At 37.0% G+C, this 20825-nt stretch overlaps 1 protein-coding gene across 1 annotated transcript; it reads right to left on the bottom strand.

Moving 5' to 3' along the window:
* Positions 1 to 3343: 3343 nt before the first annotated feature.
* LOC139130247 (vascular endothelial growth factor receptor 2-like) lies at positions 3344 to 5606 on the bottom strand. The gene is made up of 4 exons (XM_070695997.1): positions 5279 to 5606; positions 4451 to 4579; positions 3853 to 3868; positions 3344 to 3752 (listed from the first exon to the last, which is right to left on the bottom strand). Exons 1-4 carry the CDS (start codon positions 5604 to 5606, stop codon positions 3656 to 3658), a joined length of 570 nt encoding a protein of 189 aa, XP_070552098.1. The 3' UTR covers positions 3344 to 3655.
* Between the last annotated feature and the right edge of the window lie 15219 nt (positions 5607 to 20825).

Raw genomic sequence — 20825 nt, 5'->3', positions numbered from 1 at the left:
TGAGAAAAGATAAAATTTTTGCCCATAATAAAAAGTGGAGAATCTACAGTACTAATATCCACCAAGACCCTAGCACAACAGACATACACAATAATGATGTATGATCACTACTTTATTGATTTCTGTAATGTCTTTTTTTTCTCAGATTAATGAGACATGTATTTGAAAATTTTGATAACTCCAATAAAAACGTTAAAAAAAAAAAAAAAAAAAAAAAAAAAGCATGTCCAGTGACGGAAATCATGTCCTGGAATAAGATAATTTCTATAATAAATAAATATGAACACCTGTGACGGGCATTTAACATGACCAACAACGATGCTGTTTTTATAGTCTATTGCTAGCTCTACACTCGACATATAAGGGCTGCGTGTTGACCAGGCGCAAAGGTATGGTCCGTGTTCGCACTTTTGTATCCTGCCTTAGAGTCACTTATGGTCCTTTGAACTCAATACATTCAAAATAGACTCCATGGGAAGCAAAACCCTGCTCTATCTTTTCTTTATTTTCATATATATCTTTTTAGTTTTTTAGTTTTTCTTTTTGTTTTGTTTGCGTTTTTTTTCTCTCGAGATGTACAAGTTAATATAGCATTTCAGTCCAGTTTACATAAAGATAAGGATAAAGATAGCATTTTGATATCAGGTTTTACGCTATTCTGTCTTTTCATTGTGAAACCTTATTCATGTTCGTTTAGCAGACAAGGTGCGAGTGTCATTAAGGCTATAGTTTCAACAAGAGTCAATAAGGAAAAAGTTTACATTGGTCTCACGGATAACACCTTCAATACACGCTTCGCTAATCACATGCAATCTTTCCTTACAAAAAATGATGCATGTTGTTCAAGTATTGACAAAGCATTCAGTTACTCTGACATTACTGAGCAAGCGGTGTAATCTTTGTATATCAGAAAAGCTTCACATTCCGAGTACTGGCAAAATCCATGCTATTAAAGCAAACTTTATGGGTTGGTTTCAAAGTTTCGTCATCAAAACAAATATTATTTATTCATTTTCAACATCCCCCTCTATAACTTAAGTGTAACAGCACGTCCTGACCATATTAATGAGGGTGAATTCAAAATTTTGTGAGAAGATTGCAAGATGCCAGAAACTTAAGTGACAAATATAATCATATTTTCACTTTGGTCGATCGGTCGGTCGGTCGGTCGGTCGGTCGGTCTCTCTCTCTCTCTCTCTCTCTCTCCTCTCTCTCTCTCTCTCCTCTCTCTCTCTCTCTCTCTCTCTCTCTCTCTCTCTCTCTCTCTCTCTCTCTCTCTCTCTCTCTCTCTCTCTCTCTCTCTCTCTCTCATGTTTGCATACTAACTGCTTCGTACCACGATGTCTTAGAAAAATAATTTCTATATTCATGTTGACAGGCACTTCAATTTACCCAACATAAGCAGTAAGATTTCCAGCTAGAAACGGCATCGTAAATAGTTCACAGTCCGGATATTTGTTCTCGGGGTGCATTTACCTTAAACTTTGATATTCACTAGGTTGTGTTGGCTGTAGTGACGCATATTGCGTTTGCTCTATATTGGCAGGTTCGGACTGGCTCTGCTGCACAGGGACACCGATCGAGTTGAGAGCCACTTCATAATAGCCGACGTCTTTTTGACTAGGCGCCTGAACAAAGAAAAATATATTAGGGGCATTATTTCGCGGAATTATATGTCATGAGTCGAAAGTGTTGAATCGAAACCAAAGGAAGAGTAACAATTTGAAAGTGGGACGATGTTGCAGTTACTGTCTGATATGATAATGTAACTTGATCAACTAGGAAGCTTTAACATTCCGGGGCTTCAAAAGAATATTGCACAATGTTCGCGTTATGTTCATGTCGACATTGGGTGAAGTACTCAATAGTCAAAATTGTCTGTTACCAATTGCATCACTGTAAGAAACATAGACGTTTAATAAAAGAGATAGCTTACTGGCGTTATTCGGCTTGATGTGATATTTTGTCGACCAACATGCTGAGTTGACTTGGGATGAAATTTCTCACCAGTGATTTCTGCTGATGCAAATGATGTTAGGTGTATATTATAGGTAAGGTAAATTGAGCACGGCCAAATATAAGAATCACTCAATTTAGCACTCCTTTCTCTCAAAAAATAGCCAACTCATGATCCCTGAATCGAAATGCCTAAATTTATTACCTCGCAATACTTCCGAAGAGAACAGCCCTGAGATGATAAGATGACCTTTTTGAAAAACAGAAAGTTTTTTCTTTGGCATCTATTAATTCAATTGTGGTTCACCGCAAAACTGTCGATAAAGGTCCTATAATACCAGACTACAATAACAAGTGGTAATTCTCAGAGGAATAAATAGCTGGGCAGATAACGGTGAAAGTTCCGACATAAATCCCGTAAAATAATTACCATTAAATAATAATTGGGTAGATTATCACCTATTTTACCAAAGGAGACTGTATGCTCTTGCTCAAGCAGATATCAAACGTAAACGTGAAAACCACCTGTCGATTTCTTCAAAGAAGTGTAGGTATACATTAACTTTGAGAATACTACCATATTTGCCCAACTAGGCTATTGTGATCTTGGACCGATCATTGCATAAGATACGGGCCCAGATTGAGAATGCATGACATGTTTCCATATAGAATAGACTGCTTTAATCACCATAGACCTCGTCCATATTCGATTAGGGCCATATATGAATGTCTTTTCACTCGATTCCTTTTTATCATAATGAATATTTAATGAGCAATCAAGGTTCAAAGACGCCCGTGTGCCGCCTATTCCGCGTACACAACTATTTGCGTTCATACTGGTTTTACACATTTCCCTTAATCACGCAGTCAGACGTTTGCTTTTTTCAATTTCATTTATACCACAAGCCTTACATGCTCAGAGATGTGCATATCTACATATATTGTGTGCTATTTCGATTTCATTCTGTTATCATTGGTGTCATAATCATGTACGATCTGCGTACGGGCCAATCAGCGATCGCAATACGTACGCCTATACGCGATAAAAAATTCGCTATTACAAAACTATAAATACAATCTCTCACTATTTTTGTTTAAAACATTGTCAGACTTGTTTAAATTCATATTTTATAATGACATTAAATAGAATAATGATAGACATGCATAGACGTAACAGAAATCACGTAATGCTATTCATTTAGGTGTATGAAACAACCATGAGCCAACTTCGTAAAAGCAATTAGTGTGAAGGTTGAATAGAAAGAACTTCAGTTTCAAGGGAGATCTTTTCCTGTTGTTAGCACCGTGCATATAATGTATAGTAAAAAGAAGTTTTTGGTTGCCTGATTTCGGCATGTATAGGGCAAATTTCAAGTATTATTGACGTTCTTGTCTCAGTGATAGCTACATCCAATACCATATGATTGACACAATTAACTCTATTTTTTCCTTTTGCGTAAAGCGCTTGACGAGGGTGGCCCGTTTCTTATCTCATTTGTATGTAAACAGCTTACAAGAGGACGAATTTCCCAGGATTGTCCCACCTTCTTTGAAGTATTCTCTTATAATACTGTCGGCGCTGAACCCTTAAGGTAGGACTCAAATTTTGCAATCGTACCCTCTGACAATTTACAACTAAACAACAGTTTTAGTAAATAAAAACATGTCTCTTGAAGTGTAATAAAGGACAATTCTTACCTTAAAATGGATCGATATCAATCGCCTCTGATAAACCTGTTTCCTGTCGGTTACTCGAATTATTTTCGGGTATTTCAGCATAATCGCTTGTATCTAGTCTTTAAAGGAATATTGATCCGAATTCATCTTACAAGTCAATTAATGACAATGCTAGATATCAACAATAATTATTATTTCAATTTAAATTGCATAACTTACCCCGCGTTGGCGTAATCTGCAACGCAAAGAAAAACATATTAACAGATGATGTTTTTGTTTCTGTAAAGCATCTCGACAGGCAATGTTCTAACATTAGACTCGCATCTGTACAGTTCTTCTTTTTGGTGAAAGACTGTCTTTCTATACGGTAATTGTAACCGTAGACAAACTTTTTAGGCTTGAAACAATTAGCACTTGGATAATCTGAATGAACAATTTTGATCTGTTTTGTTACATTATTTAACGCAGCGTTAAATTTAAGGAATATTTGTATCAGTTTCCCTTTGTTCTGTACGGAGATGAATACCATATCGTTTTACGGTACTGGTCTCCAAATGTCACATTTTCAGCTCCCGTTATCGCCATTTTAAATACAAGCACTAGTAGTCTCCTCTCAAAAGACGGCAAGGTTAATAATTATGACTCAAATTTATTGATAAACAGCCTGATCTATGAATTCACATCTGTACACATCTTTTAAATTCGGTAATGTGGAAACACCCATACGGGTTTTAAATCGTGGATGCCCTATTACTGATACAGAGAGATATCCCAATGCCTTTCCATTTATCACGTGCAAATGTCCTAATTTACATACCCGTGTTGCTGCTTTGATCCTTGGCCACACGTTTTTTGTAGAATAGAACTCCCAGAACAATTCCAACCATTAGAACAACAAAGATGACGGTACATGTAACGCTGATGGCAATGATATCTGAATGTGAACCTGTGAAAAACACGAAATCCTCAAAAGGAGATATCAAGAGAGAAATAGCTCTATGTCATAAAATCTCTGTTACGTACATCGGTAAATAATTCAACGAAGCTTAAATGGAATAAATTCAAATTGATCTTGATCGAACAGAGTATATAACGTCTTTGTCACTGATGATAGCACCATGCGTAATCTGTGATGTAATGTTCATTTTTCATTTTCGCTTATGATTTCTGTAGATGATAGCAAACACGCTTCAAAGTCGCTACAGAAAAAAACAACCATATCCAAGTTGATACTTTGATATTTGTCGAAGTTTACACCACATAAAGAATATTCACATGTGTCTTTAAAGTTGTAGTATTACTCAATTTTGAACGGTCGCTCTGACATCTTTATTTTTAAAACTTCGTAAAAGAGACAGGAGGGAAAAACAACCAGATTTACGTATAAATTGCTCAATCTATATAGAGTTTTGGTTACCGAAAGAAATTACAGTTGATTGAAGATAACACGAACTTGCATGTTTCCTAAAAGTGTACATGTTGCACGGTGATGATCAAAATAGTACAACTTTATTTCAAAGTTAATAGCTAAGTAATACACCACCATGTTTTCGTCGGCGAGGCACTCGTGCAATGTGTTCCATATTATAAACTCTATAGTAGTAAGTAGAAAACCATACAAAGGATTGAAATAGCAACGATGTACCTGGTTCAATGATATGTATTTCTTGTTTAACAGTCGGTGGTATTCTGTTTGATGCTTCACATGTGTATATCCCATAATACGACTCATTCACGACAGAGACTGTCAGAGTGCTAGTAACTGTCTCCACGTCATCGATAACTGTTGTTACGTTTTTGTTTTCTTCACTGCCCGAGATTACTTCATCTTTATTGTCAAACCAGATCACTATCGGTGTCGGGAAACCGTCTACGGTGCAAACCAAGTCGACCACGTCACCAAGTAAAGCTTCAACGGCCGTACTTGTTTCAATGAGGATAACCGGGGCTGTTAAAGAGATAAGAGCTGCCATCATCAAGAAATTGTGACGACTTAAGTACATTTAAGAAGTATCAGGACATTTTACAGGAAAATTTGATCGAGAGACTAAAATTGCTAAACATAAACGATAATTTTAGAACGATGTCAAGCACAAAACGAAGAACTATTGTATACGGGCTTAATGAACAATGGTAACTTTTCTGGGTGATAATGCAAATGTTGATCTTGAATGCATTTTCAAGTAAACAAGGCCAGACGACTCACTTAACACAACAGTTTCATCCTCTTTATACCAATGATTTTCGCTGCCGTCCTGAAATTTGGTGTTTGCTTCACATTTATAGACATCACTTTCTGATCTTGAAATGCTCGATATGGTGTGATGTATATCTAGCCTATCATACGAAGTTACAAGTTTTCGTCTTGTGACAGTATCATGTTGTAAGGACCGGGGTTTCCATCTCTTGCTGTACAGTCAATGGTAATTCTTTCACCCTCTGTTAGTATAGTGTTCGGTGATACTGTCATATTGAACACTGATAAATCTGAAAAAGTCAGAAATACAATTTTTACTAACTTCAAATCAACTGATTGATCTTTTAGAAAAGTTAGTTAGAACTGGAAAACTTTGAAGAAAAAACTCCGTATAAGCAAAACTGAACTTCAATGATCATCGTCCAAAATGTGTGTCAGCTGAGTCAAATAGAGGTCATTTCAAGTTAATTTAGATCCAAATAGGTATAACACAGAAGTGTCCAATATTTTCATGTACTCTCATCCAATTTGATTAGAATCAGATGCAGAGACGGCGACGATTTCACCTTTATTTATTCTTTGCTGTTCTCGTTAGCTAATAGTCGCCAAACTACATTTATAACACTGCTACAGAAGATCACGCTCAAATCTTTCTCATAAGCCAGAACAGGCGACCAATCGGCAAGGGGTTTACAGTCGCCACTTATTATGCATTCAGCACCGTGTTTTAAATCGCAACCTGATTGGCTCCTGCGAAGCTTGGGATTTGAAAGCGATCTTCTACGGCAGTGAAACGAATGTATCGAGGCTTAAAGCAGCTAACAAGAATGAGAAAGGATAGACAAAGAGGGAAGAGTCGCCATTTCTAAATCTGTCAAGTTGTCAGTAACAAAAAGTTTTGACAGAAACGCATTGAAAGCGTTCAATCTAGTATAACCATCATTTCGCCCTTGCCAAGTATCATAGACGACACAATTTCTGTTAGTCTGGATATAAAGCCTTATATATTTTAGTTTTAGAAATAGTTATCTTATTAAAATTGCGAAATGTGCTATACATAATTTCTATAGATAAAAATATATATGACGACAGATAAAACTTATAACGTTCGTGTAAAATAATTTACATTGAACATCTGCTTGAATTTTATTTTCACATGATATTTCTGACCATTTCCATGGGGGTAGTGTGTAGTGTTGTAGCTGACAGTCAAAGATAGCGTTGTTGTCTGATCTGCTCAGCTGAGTCTCCCACGTGTTGCTTTGTCCTCCCCTGCGCGAAACCTCTTCTCCGTCTTTTAACCAGACTAAATTTCCTGGAGCATTTGTATCTAAATCGATTGTACATGTCAGAACAATGTCTTCTCCATCTTTTACTGTTTTACTTGGCTGAACTGTACACTCTGGATCATGTTCTGAAATATTTGAAATAATGCTATTTTCAGCCCTAATATTGTCTATCCATCTATATGTATTCATGCATTAAATCTTCTTATGAGTGGTTGAGGCAGTAAGAGATTGGAAAACTAAATCGCGCTATTTGTGCATTAATATTTCACTGTTGTTAATGTACATAATAGAATGGTCTTTTGAATAAAGATGCAATCGCGCATATTGTTACTATAGAAATAACGGACGACGCGCTGACCATTAACGTTTATTTATGGCCACGGGCGAGAAGACAGTCAAAAATTAACTGGCGAGGCTTACCGAGCCCGTTTATTTTGGCTTTATTCTAGCCCGCGGCCGTTAATAAACGTTAATGGTCAGCGTAGTCTGTTATTTCCATTATATCATTAACGAAACCCGAAAAAAACATCAAAATTTACGACAAATTCCGTGCGAACGACAACGGGACCCCATACGTAGTCAGTGAATAGTGCGCGCTGAAAAGATGTTTGCAAATCCGGAGATTTTTTTGAAAAACGTGTTCAACTGGGCCCACAAGTGATTTTTTGTAATTATGTGATTGTTTATGATCTTTGTACAAATCACAATTTTCGTTTAAGCTGTAACGTTACTATGTTTACGATATTATTCCTATTTATGGGCAAGTAAACAAATCATTACTGTGTATTTGTGGGCAGTCACGTGGTCAGCTCGACCAATTAAAATGCAATGGACATTTCATAATATAACATAAAGTAATAACCTCAAACAAAACTGCTCAGCAATAGACAACTGCTTTCCCTCGAGGTCGGTGCTTTATTCAAAGTGTCACATCAGAACAAGGGCCATTCGATAGGGAGAAATCCGGTTTTAACCCACCTCCAAATGAAAGCCCTACCTTGTGGAAGCCTTCCTCAATGCTATCGAAGAAGACGTCCGTCATGGTAATAATCGAAAGAAAACATACGATAACATTAGTAAAGAAGAAAGAACTGCTCTCAAAAACCTCATCGATAGAGCCAAACTCTCACAATTAAACCGACTGACAAAGGTGTTGGTGTTGTTGTCATGGACACGAAGCATTATATCGATAAATGCTACGACATACTGCAAGACCGCTATTTCTACAAAGAATTAAAATATGACACCACTGATCGATACCTAAACGAACTTGAGAAAAAAAGTTAAGAAATGGAAAAACAAGAAATGGATCACACCTGACATCGATAAAAAACTGATACAGAAAGAGCCAAAACCCAGTCACTTTTATGGTCTACCGAAAATACATAAGCAAGATTCGCCACTACGTCCCATTGTACCACAATGCAAAGCTGTCACCACCCCTCTTGCTCAATACATTGACAATATACTCCAACCTGTTGTCAAATAACTTCCCTATTACCTTGTACTGCGGCATTTTGTAATATGACGCATTTGTAATAACTTACGCAAAATGTAATAAGGGTATCAGCATTTTGTAATAAAATGGTCTACGCATTTTGTAATAAGGGTATCAGCATTTTGTAATAAAATATTGTTTACGCGATTTGTAATAAGGGTATCAGCGTTTTGTAATAAAACGCGTTTTGTAACATTAGTTAACGCATTTTGTAATAATTATAAACATCTGCTGATATTGTAGGTATTTCAAAATGCTTTGTGGTTTTATGAATACGTAAAAATGTAACAGCATATAATGATGTCGAGATTATATCTCACTACCAGTACTAGGTTATCATAATAGCGTCAGATGAAGGGGTCTGTTTTCAACTGATTCCCAGCATTAGGCCAACAACTATGAGTGTAATTGTTAGTAAAATAATCGTCCACTGGCGTTGGTTTCCTTATTTCAAGAGTCAATTCAACTTTCAACACTGTTACGAACGGTTCAGAACAAGTGATTACGTACTTCTACCAAATCAACCTCAGCAGGCGTTGTTCGGACAATTTGTTAAAGGGACATTAGCTGTAACTTTTGACTAATTTTTCACTACTCTGTTTCAATGTATCAACTACAGAATTTTACTATAATCCGATCATCATGAACAATGCCCGGTGTCCTGCTTGCCAACACAGCCTGTATATGTGAAATGACCATTGTTATTGTTGAAATGTATTCTAGTCCGGACCTGAATACAAAATTTAAACAATAAAAATGCAGATTATACTCATAGAGGGTATATTTATGAGCTAAATATTAGGAATTTCTCCATGGTTCGAGGATTCAAACCAGAAACTGCAGATGATACACAGAACAAACAGAATAAAAAAATGACCAAAAGTTACAGCTAATGGATCTTTAAGTCAATTTAACTTTTTGTGAAACCAAATGTCAGGCAGCTGAAACTACATTAAGGTAACGACTCTGCTCTTTCCCTGAAACAATTTTTCAACCCAATTGCCCAGTCATGACAACAAGGTCACCCCTTAGTGTTTTACTTTCAAGTATACGTGTAGCTGAAATGTATTTCTATATGTATCTTTTACTTGTAAACCAGAAATGGATCGCTTCTGGGCAAATAAATCCACATGTCAGTATGGCGGTTCAAATTGATATAGGTACATCAGTCACATTTACTTTTTCAGACTCTTTATTTCATTCAAGACATCAGCTTACGTGGGAAAACAAGGTCAAACTGTCTCTCCATATTAGCTGTCGATCATGATTGGCAACTCTCTACAGATTTACGTTTTATAAAACTGATCAAGTATACGCGATTGCTCATAGCACTGTTCTAACTCTGCGCAGTTTATCACAAGACGTTTCGTACACCTTTACTATAAAGAGCAACTGGATATTTTTTACAAAAGTACCACGCACAGCCGAGTACATTCTTTAAATTTATATTGCACGTCAAAATTGAGGCCGAGATGCACTTTTTGTGACAGGAAACTGCTCTCTCATTGATAATGCTCTTCATAATCGGATTACCGCTAGCTGAAGACATGCTCTCACTAGTAACATTTTCACATATATGAAGTGCGATTTCATGACATTTTGTTAGAAAAAGTGAATTTGACATAAAACGGCCGATTAAAGTGGAAAATAAATGTACGAAAGGTTGCAGTATTTTAGGCAACTTCTATACGTATGATATGTGTTTCTCTAAAGTTGATTGTCGATGATTTACGGTAATAAGAGGAGAGGAGCACGTTAATATGTCAATGCTGTCAGCTGATATTTATCAAAATATACTGAAACAAATCATTGACAATGACATAGTCCCCCCTTGTAATTTGGAATTTGTCACTGGAAGTGACTAAAAATTGAAGTCGATATGATGTGCATGAAACAAGGAATGCGGGTACCAAAGCCCTGTCTGTGAATGATGCCCTTATTTGATTGGATTGTAGATAAGTAGTGGCATAGGGTTATGTCCTTTTTACCAAGTTTGACAGAATTAGGTATGCCATGCTCTGGCTTTTTAAATGTCAAAATTCAAATTTATGCAAGAAACTGGTGTAGGCATGTCTGAGTAATGGCTCTTGACATAAAAAGTCAGAACACCAGATGTGAACCAAAAATGTCCTCATGTTCAGCAAAGGAGAGACTTCCTATAATTAGCTATTGATACTGCTAAAATTAAAATGCCTTTTTTGACTGGTAAATCTTTGCATGATCAACATCTGTAACAAGTGTCATCAAATTTAGTGCAGTCATTCAGAATATAGATCTCTCATTACAAACATTGTTTCCCTATTCAGCAAATCTGGGGTGCCACCCTAATCACAAAAGGTCATTAAATAAGTCAATAAATAATTCATCAACAGGATGTCACTATTCAGTTTTATGCTACTGGAAGATCAATATCTGTACGATGTTTCATAGAATTTGATGCAGGATTTCTGGACGTATAACACTAATAAGGAAAAGTCATGAAATATGCAAATTAGCGATTAATTAACATTATACTGATAAATGTACTTATACACAGTTAAAGCAAGATGAGCTCAACATCTATGCCAAGTTTCAACAAATCTGAAGATGTATTTCTTGACGTATCAGTCTAATTATGAAAATTCATTACATATGCAATACACAATTAATTGACATGATATGATTAATGTTTTTGCATGCTACTACAACACTTTGAGATCAACATCTGTACCGAGTTTCATCAAATTTGGTGCAATATTACTGGACACAGCACACTAATTAGGAAAGTTCATTAAATATGCAAATTAGCGATTAATTGACAAGAGACTGCTGAATGTCTTTGTTAGCTATTACAACACTTTGAGATCAACATCTATACCAAGTTTCATCAAATTTGCTGTCGTATTTCTAGACATATTTCCTTAATTACAAAAATTCATAAAATATGCAAATTAGCAAGTATATGACATGATCCTGCTAACTATCATTGCATACTGTTACAGCTCTGGTATATCAGCATCTCTACCATGTTTCATTGAATTTTAATTGGAATTTCTTGACTTTGTAACCTAATTATAAAAAATCATCAAATATGCAAATTAGCTATTAATTGACATAATCCTGCTAAATGCCTTTGCAGAAAGTAACAGCTCTGGTATGTATACATCTGTAAGAAGTTTCATTAAATTTGAGTCAGTATTTTTCGAAATATAAGTGGAATTATGAAAATTCATAATTTACGCAAATTAGCAATTAATTGACACAATACTGACAAATGTCTTTATGTGCTATTAGACCTGTGTGTGACCGACATTTGTACAAAGTTTCGTCAAATTTGGTGCTATCTCTTAAAAAACAGAGCTCTATTTTCAAAAATCACTAATTATGCAAATTAGCACTAATTATGCGTGCCACACCCAAAACAATGAACGTGCATATGTATGCCATAGCGCTTTATTCTTATACACAGTTTGAAAGAAATTGGCCCGGACATGTCTGAGATATCTTCGTGGACGGACGGACGGACGGACGGACAGACAGAAACCATAAGTCCCCTCAGACTTCGTCCGGGGGACTAATAAACACTGATGTGAAGCAGCCAATTAAAATACTGAACGATAATTTATTTTAATATACAAGGACGAAATGAAGCTCTATCGACAGACCTGCCACTTTTCCTTGTATGTAAAAGGTGACACTTCATATCTACTGAGACATGGTTGTGTTTTCTCCAATGGTAAAAATTTGTCTAGCCAACGAGCTAGAATAAGCTGCCCTGCAATATTATGATTAAGCTAAATTTGACTCGCTATCCTTAGGGTTATACCTGCCAAATATCTGCCATTATCATTAAATGATAACAGCCACAGAAAGATAGATAGACAGACAGACAGACAGACAGACAGACAGACAGACAGACAGATAAACAGGCATACTCAGGCACTCTTTCCTCCCTACCTACCTCCCTACCAACATAGATGCAGAGATACATACAGAGGCCTACATACATACATACATACATACATACATCCATCCATCCATCCATCCATCCATCCATCCATGCATGCATGCATGCGTGCGTGCGTGCGTGCGTGCGTGCGTGCGTGCGTGCGTACGTACGTACGTACGTACATACATACATACATACATACATACATACATACATACATACATACATACATACATACATACATACATACATACATACATACATACATACATACATACATACATACAACATACATACATACATACATACATACATACATACATACATACATACATACATACATACATACATACATACTCAACAGGTCAGATATACTTCTGCTTTAGTAATTAAACAAATCAAATCACTAAAACATCAGATTATTCTGACCTATTTTCGATCACGAGCCGATCAGCGATGTCGTGCCATATCTGTACAGTGCCGTCTTGGTGAACACTTTCGTTATTACCTCATAATATTTTTCACCTTCAAACAGTCGTAATACATTTACCTTCGTTTCTTTTATCAGAAGTTATTTTCAAAGTACAGTATGGAGTTTCGCTCACAACATGGAGGTGCCTGCCGGTGACAGACGTCGCGCTAGGGGTTTCCTCCATGTAAGCCATTCAATGACGCAATGTTTATCATCAAATATGAAAGTATAGGGGTTATCGCATGCCCGTTACGTGCCCGTTTTTACGGGAGCTCGATATTATTGTTTGCGAAGGCAGATGTATAATAATTTATTTTATGTCATTATATTTTATTTTATCTGAGTATGAACCTGTAGATTACTGGTTGTCTGCAATACATCAGAAACAATGTCGTTATCCTCTATTTAATAAATCAACTGAGTATGTATACCAATTATTCTCTCAATAATATGATAATAAACCAGTCAAAATCTAGTAGTTACCTGCCTCAGATGATCAGTTTGTAAAAAAATTGATTGACAGCTATCTAAAATTAAGTCTTTCTAACTTGAAATTAAAGTCAGGGAGCGATCAATTTTTTGTACTTACTTACCGAGTAAACACACACTTTGTAATACCATTCCAAAGTCAATAAAATATCTGTTAATGTTATAAAACTGGGAAACGTTTTTAAAATTATTACAAAATGCGTTAACTGTTATTACAAAGTGCGAATTATTACAAAATGCTGATACCCTTGTTACATTTGCGTAGACAATTTTTTATTACAAAATGCTGATACCCTTGTTACAAAACGCGTAGACTGGTTTATTACAAAATACTGCAGACGTTATTACAAAATGCCGTCAGTTATTACAAAATGCTGATACTCCCTATTACATTTTGCGTAAGTTATTACAAAACACGTCAGTATTACAAAATGCCGCAGCACATACCTGAAGGACACCATCAATCATCCGCAGGACACTGAAAATACCACAGTACCAGATAACAGTATCCTCGTCACTATGGATGTAATTTCCCTCTACACTAGGAGGCACCGTGGACTAGTAGTTAGGGTATAGGTGAGCGGCCAGGACAGCTGAAAAATCGGTTTAATAGACCCACCGTACCAGAAGCTATGTCATACCTCATTTGAAAGCTTGTTTTGTCTACTTTTCGAAAATGCCTGCTGTACTGTCAAAATCTGGCAGCGTAACCATGGTAACCGGCTTCAAACAAAGTACACCTAATAATTACGATTTATGGGCAGGGACCGATATAACGCCCTAAACACCGTCTAAAAGTTAAAAGTAATAACTGACTTGAGTCTATCTACATGTATACTGTGCCATTCTGCAGTAAGCTACAAGTCACGTGACCGTTTGCGACATTTTCCCGCCGAAATAAGAAGATTTTAACTCTTCCGTATTTCAAAACAGTAACATCGTTCGATAACCGTCATTGTCTGGATTCATTAGCCCTTTACTATTACAATTTAAAAACAGTAATTTGCAAGTTTAACAGTTTGAAATTCAAATTCATCTCCTAAAACATAAAAAGCACGCACAAAATTGAAAACAGCATGACTTTAATACACAAATAGTAAACAAAAGGATTGAAAATATTATTCAACATTGGCTTTGTCTTTCGGCCGTGCGTGCAATGGTGATAACCCGGCTTACCAACCATTTAAGTAACTATATAGGTTGCATTCAGATATAAAGATACCGAACCTAAATATTAAATAAATAATCAGCAAAATATGTAAATTAATATGTAAATTAAATTAATTAAATGTATGCTAATTAAACCAAAATGGGCCGATTAAGCCCGAATGGGCTTGAGCTAGTATAACTATTGCGCTTATTTAGAAACACAAATTTATGTAGTTAAAAATAAATTCAGAGGTATTATGACAGAATCTACATACTTTTAATGGTAAATTATGCACAGTAATCACACAGTGTGAAAGATTAAGGCTCTTATTTTATATAAATATTCACTTTTGACCTCAAATTCATGTGTTAAAGTATTGCCACATGTTTCAACATTAGCCTGACAGGTACACAAATCTGTGCAAGGTAGGTTATTTTGGTGGCATGCACACACAGCTATGCACCGGTTCCTGCCGTGGCATGAGCATATCAAGTCTTTGATGATCTCAGAAGCCGTTGGACCTTCAAAATAAACCGGGGACAATTTTAGATCAGTTCTCTGCCACCCATAATCAATTGGTGTTCCTAAATCAGGCATGCTTACATGTGCGGATGTCCAAATTTTAGTTTGCCACATTGCTCTAAGTACGTGCTGTTTGAAGCTAGCTTCACACGGAGGCAACTTTGACAGTGAAGCCTCCCTTTTGTCGCCAATTTCACTCGCAACTTGTTTTAAATTGTCATGCGACATCTTTTGTTTTTATTTTGGGTCGTACAGAGTAGCTATTAAGGTGCGGGACGCTTTTACTGCAATCTCTACATCGCTTTCTTGTAGCGAAAGGAGGTTTTGAAAATCTTTGAAGCCATTTGATTTCATGGCATTAATAACAGATTTCTTCCCGATACCCAGAAAAGAGGATGTTGAGTCACAGCCTGTTAGTGAATGCACTGCAGGCAGGATTTGAGAAAAGGTAACAGGCACAGTCTGACAAATCTCGTGAACAGGTACGAATCTATGTATATTTCGAACAGAAGTGGTGACATCTTTTTCTATCCATAGTTCTTTGAGATGTTGGATTTCAGGAAAGTAATGTACTGCTAAAACTAAAACATCTGTATCGGGGGATTTGATTATGACACGCTCTACCATTTTACCAGTCTCATTTACGAAAATAGTATTTATGGCATGTAGTAGCATACGTGTATCGGCTTCTTCCTGAGTGCTATACATATCGTGCATTTCATAAACACCATTTGCTGTAACACATTTTGTTTCTTTCCATCTGCAAAACCTCCAGCAAATAACAAGTTTCCATTCTGGATGGAGACTAAATTGCAATGGGGCATGGTTAACTAAGTAGCCACACAGGAATTTGGTGAGAGATTGTTTATTTTCAGGAACAGCAAGAAACTTAGTCCAAGGAGGAATTGAACGTCCACCAATTACATTGTATTGCCTGGCACCCTCAACACCACAAGTCCTGCGTGCTCTCTCCCCACTTTTGACTGAGTCCTGAACATCGTATCTATCAAAGACATCAACAACTGTTATAGCCCTATCAAAACAAGTGATTAACTGCCTCAAATAGGCAGCGCCAAGGTCGTCAAATGTTTCCAATTATTACCTTAATCATTTGAATAATAGCCATTGCATCGCGAATGTATATAGTTGAACATTTTCTATAGTTGGAAACGTTTCTTGACTTATAATAGTCTCTTCGAGCTTCTGACCAAGTTCCGCTTTTGTACATTTTCTCATTGTACCATCTTCGTGGAAAAGAGAGACTGGAACTGGTCCAATAGGATGACTTAGGATATTATCCAGAGTAACATCATCCCGACAATTCGCAATTGTTAGAGCACGGCGAAAGACTAGTTCAGAACTGATGTTCGCATTCTTTATATGCCCTTGCTGCTTGATTTTTGTTTTCTTTGACATGTCACTAAATGTTTTAAGTTGTGACCGACTTATTGGAGCATAAAAACTACCATTTTCATTTTCAGAGAATGCAGAATTGATAAATACCTCCATCCTGCGGTTACCCATTTCAGTAGCATTCAGCAGGGATTTTTTTACATCCTCAGAGGCATGCATACCCGTGGATATATTAATCAGAATATCTGAGCATGCATCATCACTAATCTCAAAAGGATTGTCATGTTATCCTTCAAGTGATAGACCAACGTTGAACGTGATCTTCATCTTGTTTCATAGCAGCTGGTTGTGTCTGCCTATTTCATTGTTCTCTACAATTGTCATTCCAGCCCTGTATTTCATTGCTATCGAATATCTTGCCGTAATATGGCAAGTTAAGGACCATCTCATCAAGGCTGATTTCTTGCGTGTCAAACCCACAATTCCCCCTTCACTTTTGAATCTCTTATAACTGTTTTTTCGGTTCCCATGTCACTCCAAATACCATTAAATCGGCCAGCAATTTCTGAACACTAAATTGCCCGTCTTCAAATGCTGACTGAATAGTCTTTGGTATTTCAAGCATTTCTAAAATGAATGCTGGCATCCAACGCGAATAATTTGTCCTATTTGTACAGAAGAAATAAGGTAACATTGCTGCCACTGTGTGCAAATGTAAAACCCAATTACCTTCTCGTTCTGCTCTTATGTTTAAGAGCATGATGTGTGCGGCATCGAGAAACATATCCCAGTATTTGAAAGTTGGAGAATGTACTCCGCCAAATTCTTTAAACTTAATTAGAAGTGGCACAATATACTTCAGTACTGAAGCATCGAGTGTTTTGACTGCAGTAAGACTGTCATTTTGATCACCTTCAGTCAATGTTACTTGTACACAAGCCAACTGTTGCCAAACTTCGTTTGGGATAGATTGCAGATACCGTTCACGCTCACACCACTCAAAAAAGGCAGAGAAAAAAATTTGGTTTAGTGCCTCATATGCAAGAGACAACCCTCTAACCGCCCGCTTGAACTGTTTCCCAGCAAGCATGAGATTTACAGTTGAACCAGCATAAACGCCAGAGTCCACTAAAAGATCGCCAAGACCACCATCTCCCCACAGTCGCCCAATTGCTGCAATGAAACTGCAGAGGGCGTGGAACCCACCTAAACGTACATAGTGCATCTTAAAAATATCTGGTTTACTCCACTTAACCTGTTGAGCTATAGCATATAGCTGCTGATCCATAGTTTGAATGGACATACTTTGTCCGAGTTGTAAGCACATTTGTCTGCACTTCATCATGGTAGTATAAACAGTTGCCATTTCTGCAGGTTTTGAATCGATTACAGGAGCATAAGCAACTGCTGTAAAGCTTTCTTTTTTCTCACTGATCATAGCATTAAAGACAGTCCAAAATGGCACAACTTGGTTATCATTAAAATCAAGTTCAACGGGGAGAGGTAACACATTTCTGGGAAAAAATCTTAATAGAAGCCAGGAAAGGTCTCGTACCGAAACGGGTGTATTTACTGTGCATAAAGCGATTTTCTTGACCGGGTCCGTATACCGTGGAGGTGTAGGACGAGTGTTTGGTTTTCTGAATTTTTCGCATTGCATAAGATTTGTTATGTCATCTGACATATGTAGGGATTTGTACTGGCCTCGACTGATGGGAGTAAATACTTTATTTTGGGGTACACATTGCTGTTGAAAAACAACACAGGCCATCGAGTGAAAGGTGTTCTTTCCATCAATAGTTTCTGCATTTATATCAATATTATCATCTCTTTCATGGACTAAATTTCCACCTGATTGAATGGGAATTATTTCACTTGGAACGTAAACACCTTCTTTAATCCTGTTTATCTCTTGCTCAGCTGCACTTGTCATGAAACGTCGAAGTTCGTCATAACTAATTGAAAACCCATAGGCATGTAAAATATCAATTAATGCTTTAGATCCAAAATCATTGTGGAGTTGTACTGCAAGACCCACATGTTGAGGAGTGAGATTAATTCCATTTCAAATAAAATACATTCAGCAATTGAGACGCACTTTCTATTGACATCACCCGATGTCTTGTAATCCGGGTTTGCTGACTTATATGCTTTTTTATCTATAAGCCAAAGTATCAAACGGTATAGATTTTTGGTATGAGATTAATTGAAGTTTGTATACTGACACCATCAGGAGTGGGATACTCATTTACATTTGTATGTCAGATATTTCACCCCTCAAAATTGTTGCTGCATCGTAAAAAATAGAAGTGGGATTTATTAGGCTTCCGTCCATGAATGAATGACTTCTTTCTTTGGATTTTCATTTTTAAATCTCGTTTTAACTCATTCGCTGCTCTGATAGCATCTGCAAGTGTAATTTTGCTGCTAATTACTATATTTGACATCCCTTGCCCTGTTGGGACTGAATGGCAATTGCGTCACCATAATGTTTCGTTAGTCTATTTTGTAATTTGGAACTTGTGGAGTGGCCTGCATTCATTTCATTTGACAACAGCTCTTTAAACCTTTCTAAAAGGTTTGAAAGTAGCAGTGCCTTCCCTTTGATGAGAAGATCCTCTTTAATTTCGCCGATTAACATGTCAAAGGCAGTTTGGTAATGATCGGTCTCTGCATCCGTCGATGCAACAGATGCTTGATGTTTCTCTTACCGATATATGTCGACAGACACCCAACATGATATACGACATCTTTTGCGATTAAATCTTCATGCTGAATTCTATGAAGCATTTTTAAATCGCCCCGACTTTCTGCAGCTCTTTTCAGATTTTCACCCCTTTCAAAAGTTTCTATTTTATGCAATTTTTATCCTTTTTATGGTATACTTTTTGGCATACTATACACTTGGAAAAGTCAGTACTTTCAACTGTTGATCTGTTACATCTGCCTGATACCATATCTGGAGTGCAAATTTTATCAGAAAAGTTCCCTGAACCATGTGCGTCATGCTCACCTTCCCCGGCACACTTTTAAAAGATAGATTTCTCTTGCTGACATACGAATGCAAACATTTTCTATGATATCTTATTTCCGCATTATCTGGAGGTTCACTAAAGTCTGGAAATTTTTCTCGTAAGCGGATGAACACATCATCTCTCCTAACCTCAGCAGCATGGAAGAAACTAGTTATTCCCTTTGGTGTTGCTAAACTGAGACTCTCATTTTGACTTTGCTGGCAAACCACACGCCGTGCAAAGTTAGTAGAGAATCTACGCCGTTTTGGAGCAAGTTTAAGGGGCTCTCCCCTAAACTTTCGCTGGATGCCATGACTGTTGTCTATGATAAGCAATGTCAAATCGTCAAGTGAACTTTGGAGATTTTAGAGTGCATTCAGTTTCGATGCGCACGAAGCGTCACCTGAAAACGCCAAGCTTACAACTATCAACTGGACTCAACCTGAAATATTGCTCCTTTTATGCTCTGGTTTCCCGCGTAAAATACCCGCGAGAAAGAAGGGTCGATGCGTACAGCACAGGGGAAACTCGAAGTATCACCTGAAAAGCCAAGCTTGCAACTGGGCTCTACCTGAAAAATTGCTCTTTTTATACTCTGGTTTCCCGCGTAAAATAGCGAGAATATAAGGTTCTTTGATACTTTGTATTTATTTTTAGCGACAAATCTTGAAAGCGCGCAAAATAAAGGAGACTGTGTTTGCCTGAATTAGCCGGCTGTGTGATTCAGCTGTTCAGCACGCGCGCATCTTCAAAGCAAACACGCACTAAATATTTGGGTGCATGAATGGTCACGTGACAGAAAGCTATGAGATGCGGTGTCGAGAAGTTAAACATAGAACTATAAAGATGTAATTACAACTGCAAGCTGTAGAATGGGTCAGTTTCAACATCTTTAAAGACGATATCGCTCTCACGCTCGCGTATTTAGAGTTTAATATCAATTTTAACAGTTTTAAGGTCGTGTGACATAGTAATTATGCAAACATTTTTCATAATTAATACTCTGTTTTACGGTATAGATGATAATATAACATACAAAAGCGAATTGGTAACTCAAACCAAATCCATTCCATCAAGAATAGCAGACATGGTTAAAAACGTTGAATTTAATGCACTTTGTTTAAGGCCCGTTTCCATGGTAACGCTGCCAGATTTTGACAGTACAGCAGGCATTTTCGAAAAGTAGACAAAATAAGCTTTAAAATGAGGTATCGCATAGCTTTGGGTACGGTGGGTCCATTAAACTCGAAAACTAAGCCACTTTTCTTGAATTGACCGCT

The sequence above is a fragment of the Ptychodera flava genome, chromosome 3 (assembly GCF_041260155.1).
Source record: "Ptychodera flava strain L36383 chromosome 3, AS_Pfla_20210202, whole genome shotgun sequence".
Lineage (NCBI taxonomy): Eukaryota > Metazoa > Hemichordata > Enteropneusta > Ptychoderidae > Ptychodera > Ptychodera flava.
Note: the sequence above shows the minus strand (reverse complement) of the source record. Positions and strands in the feature narration are given on the sequence as shown.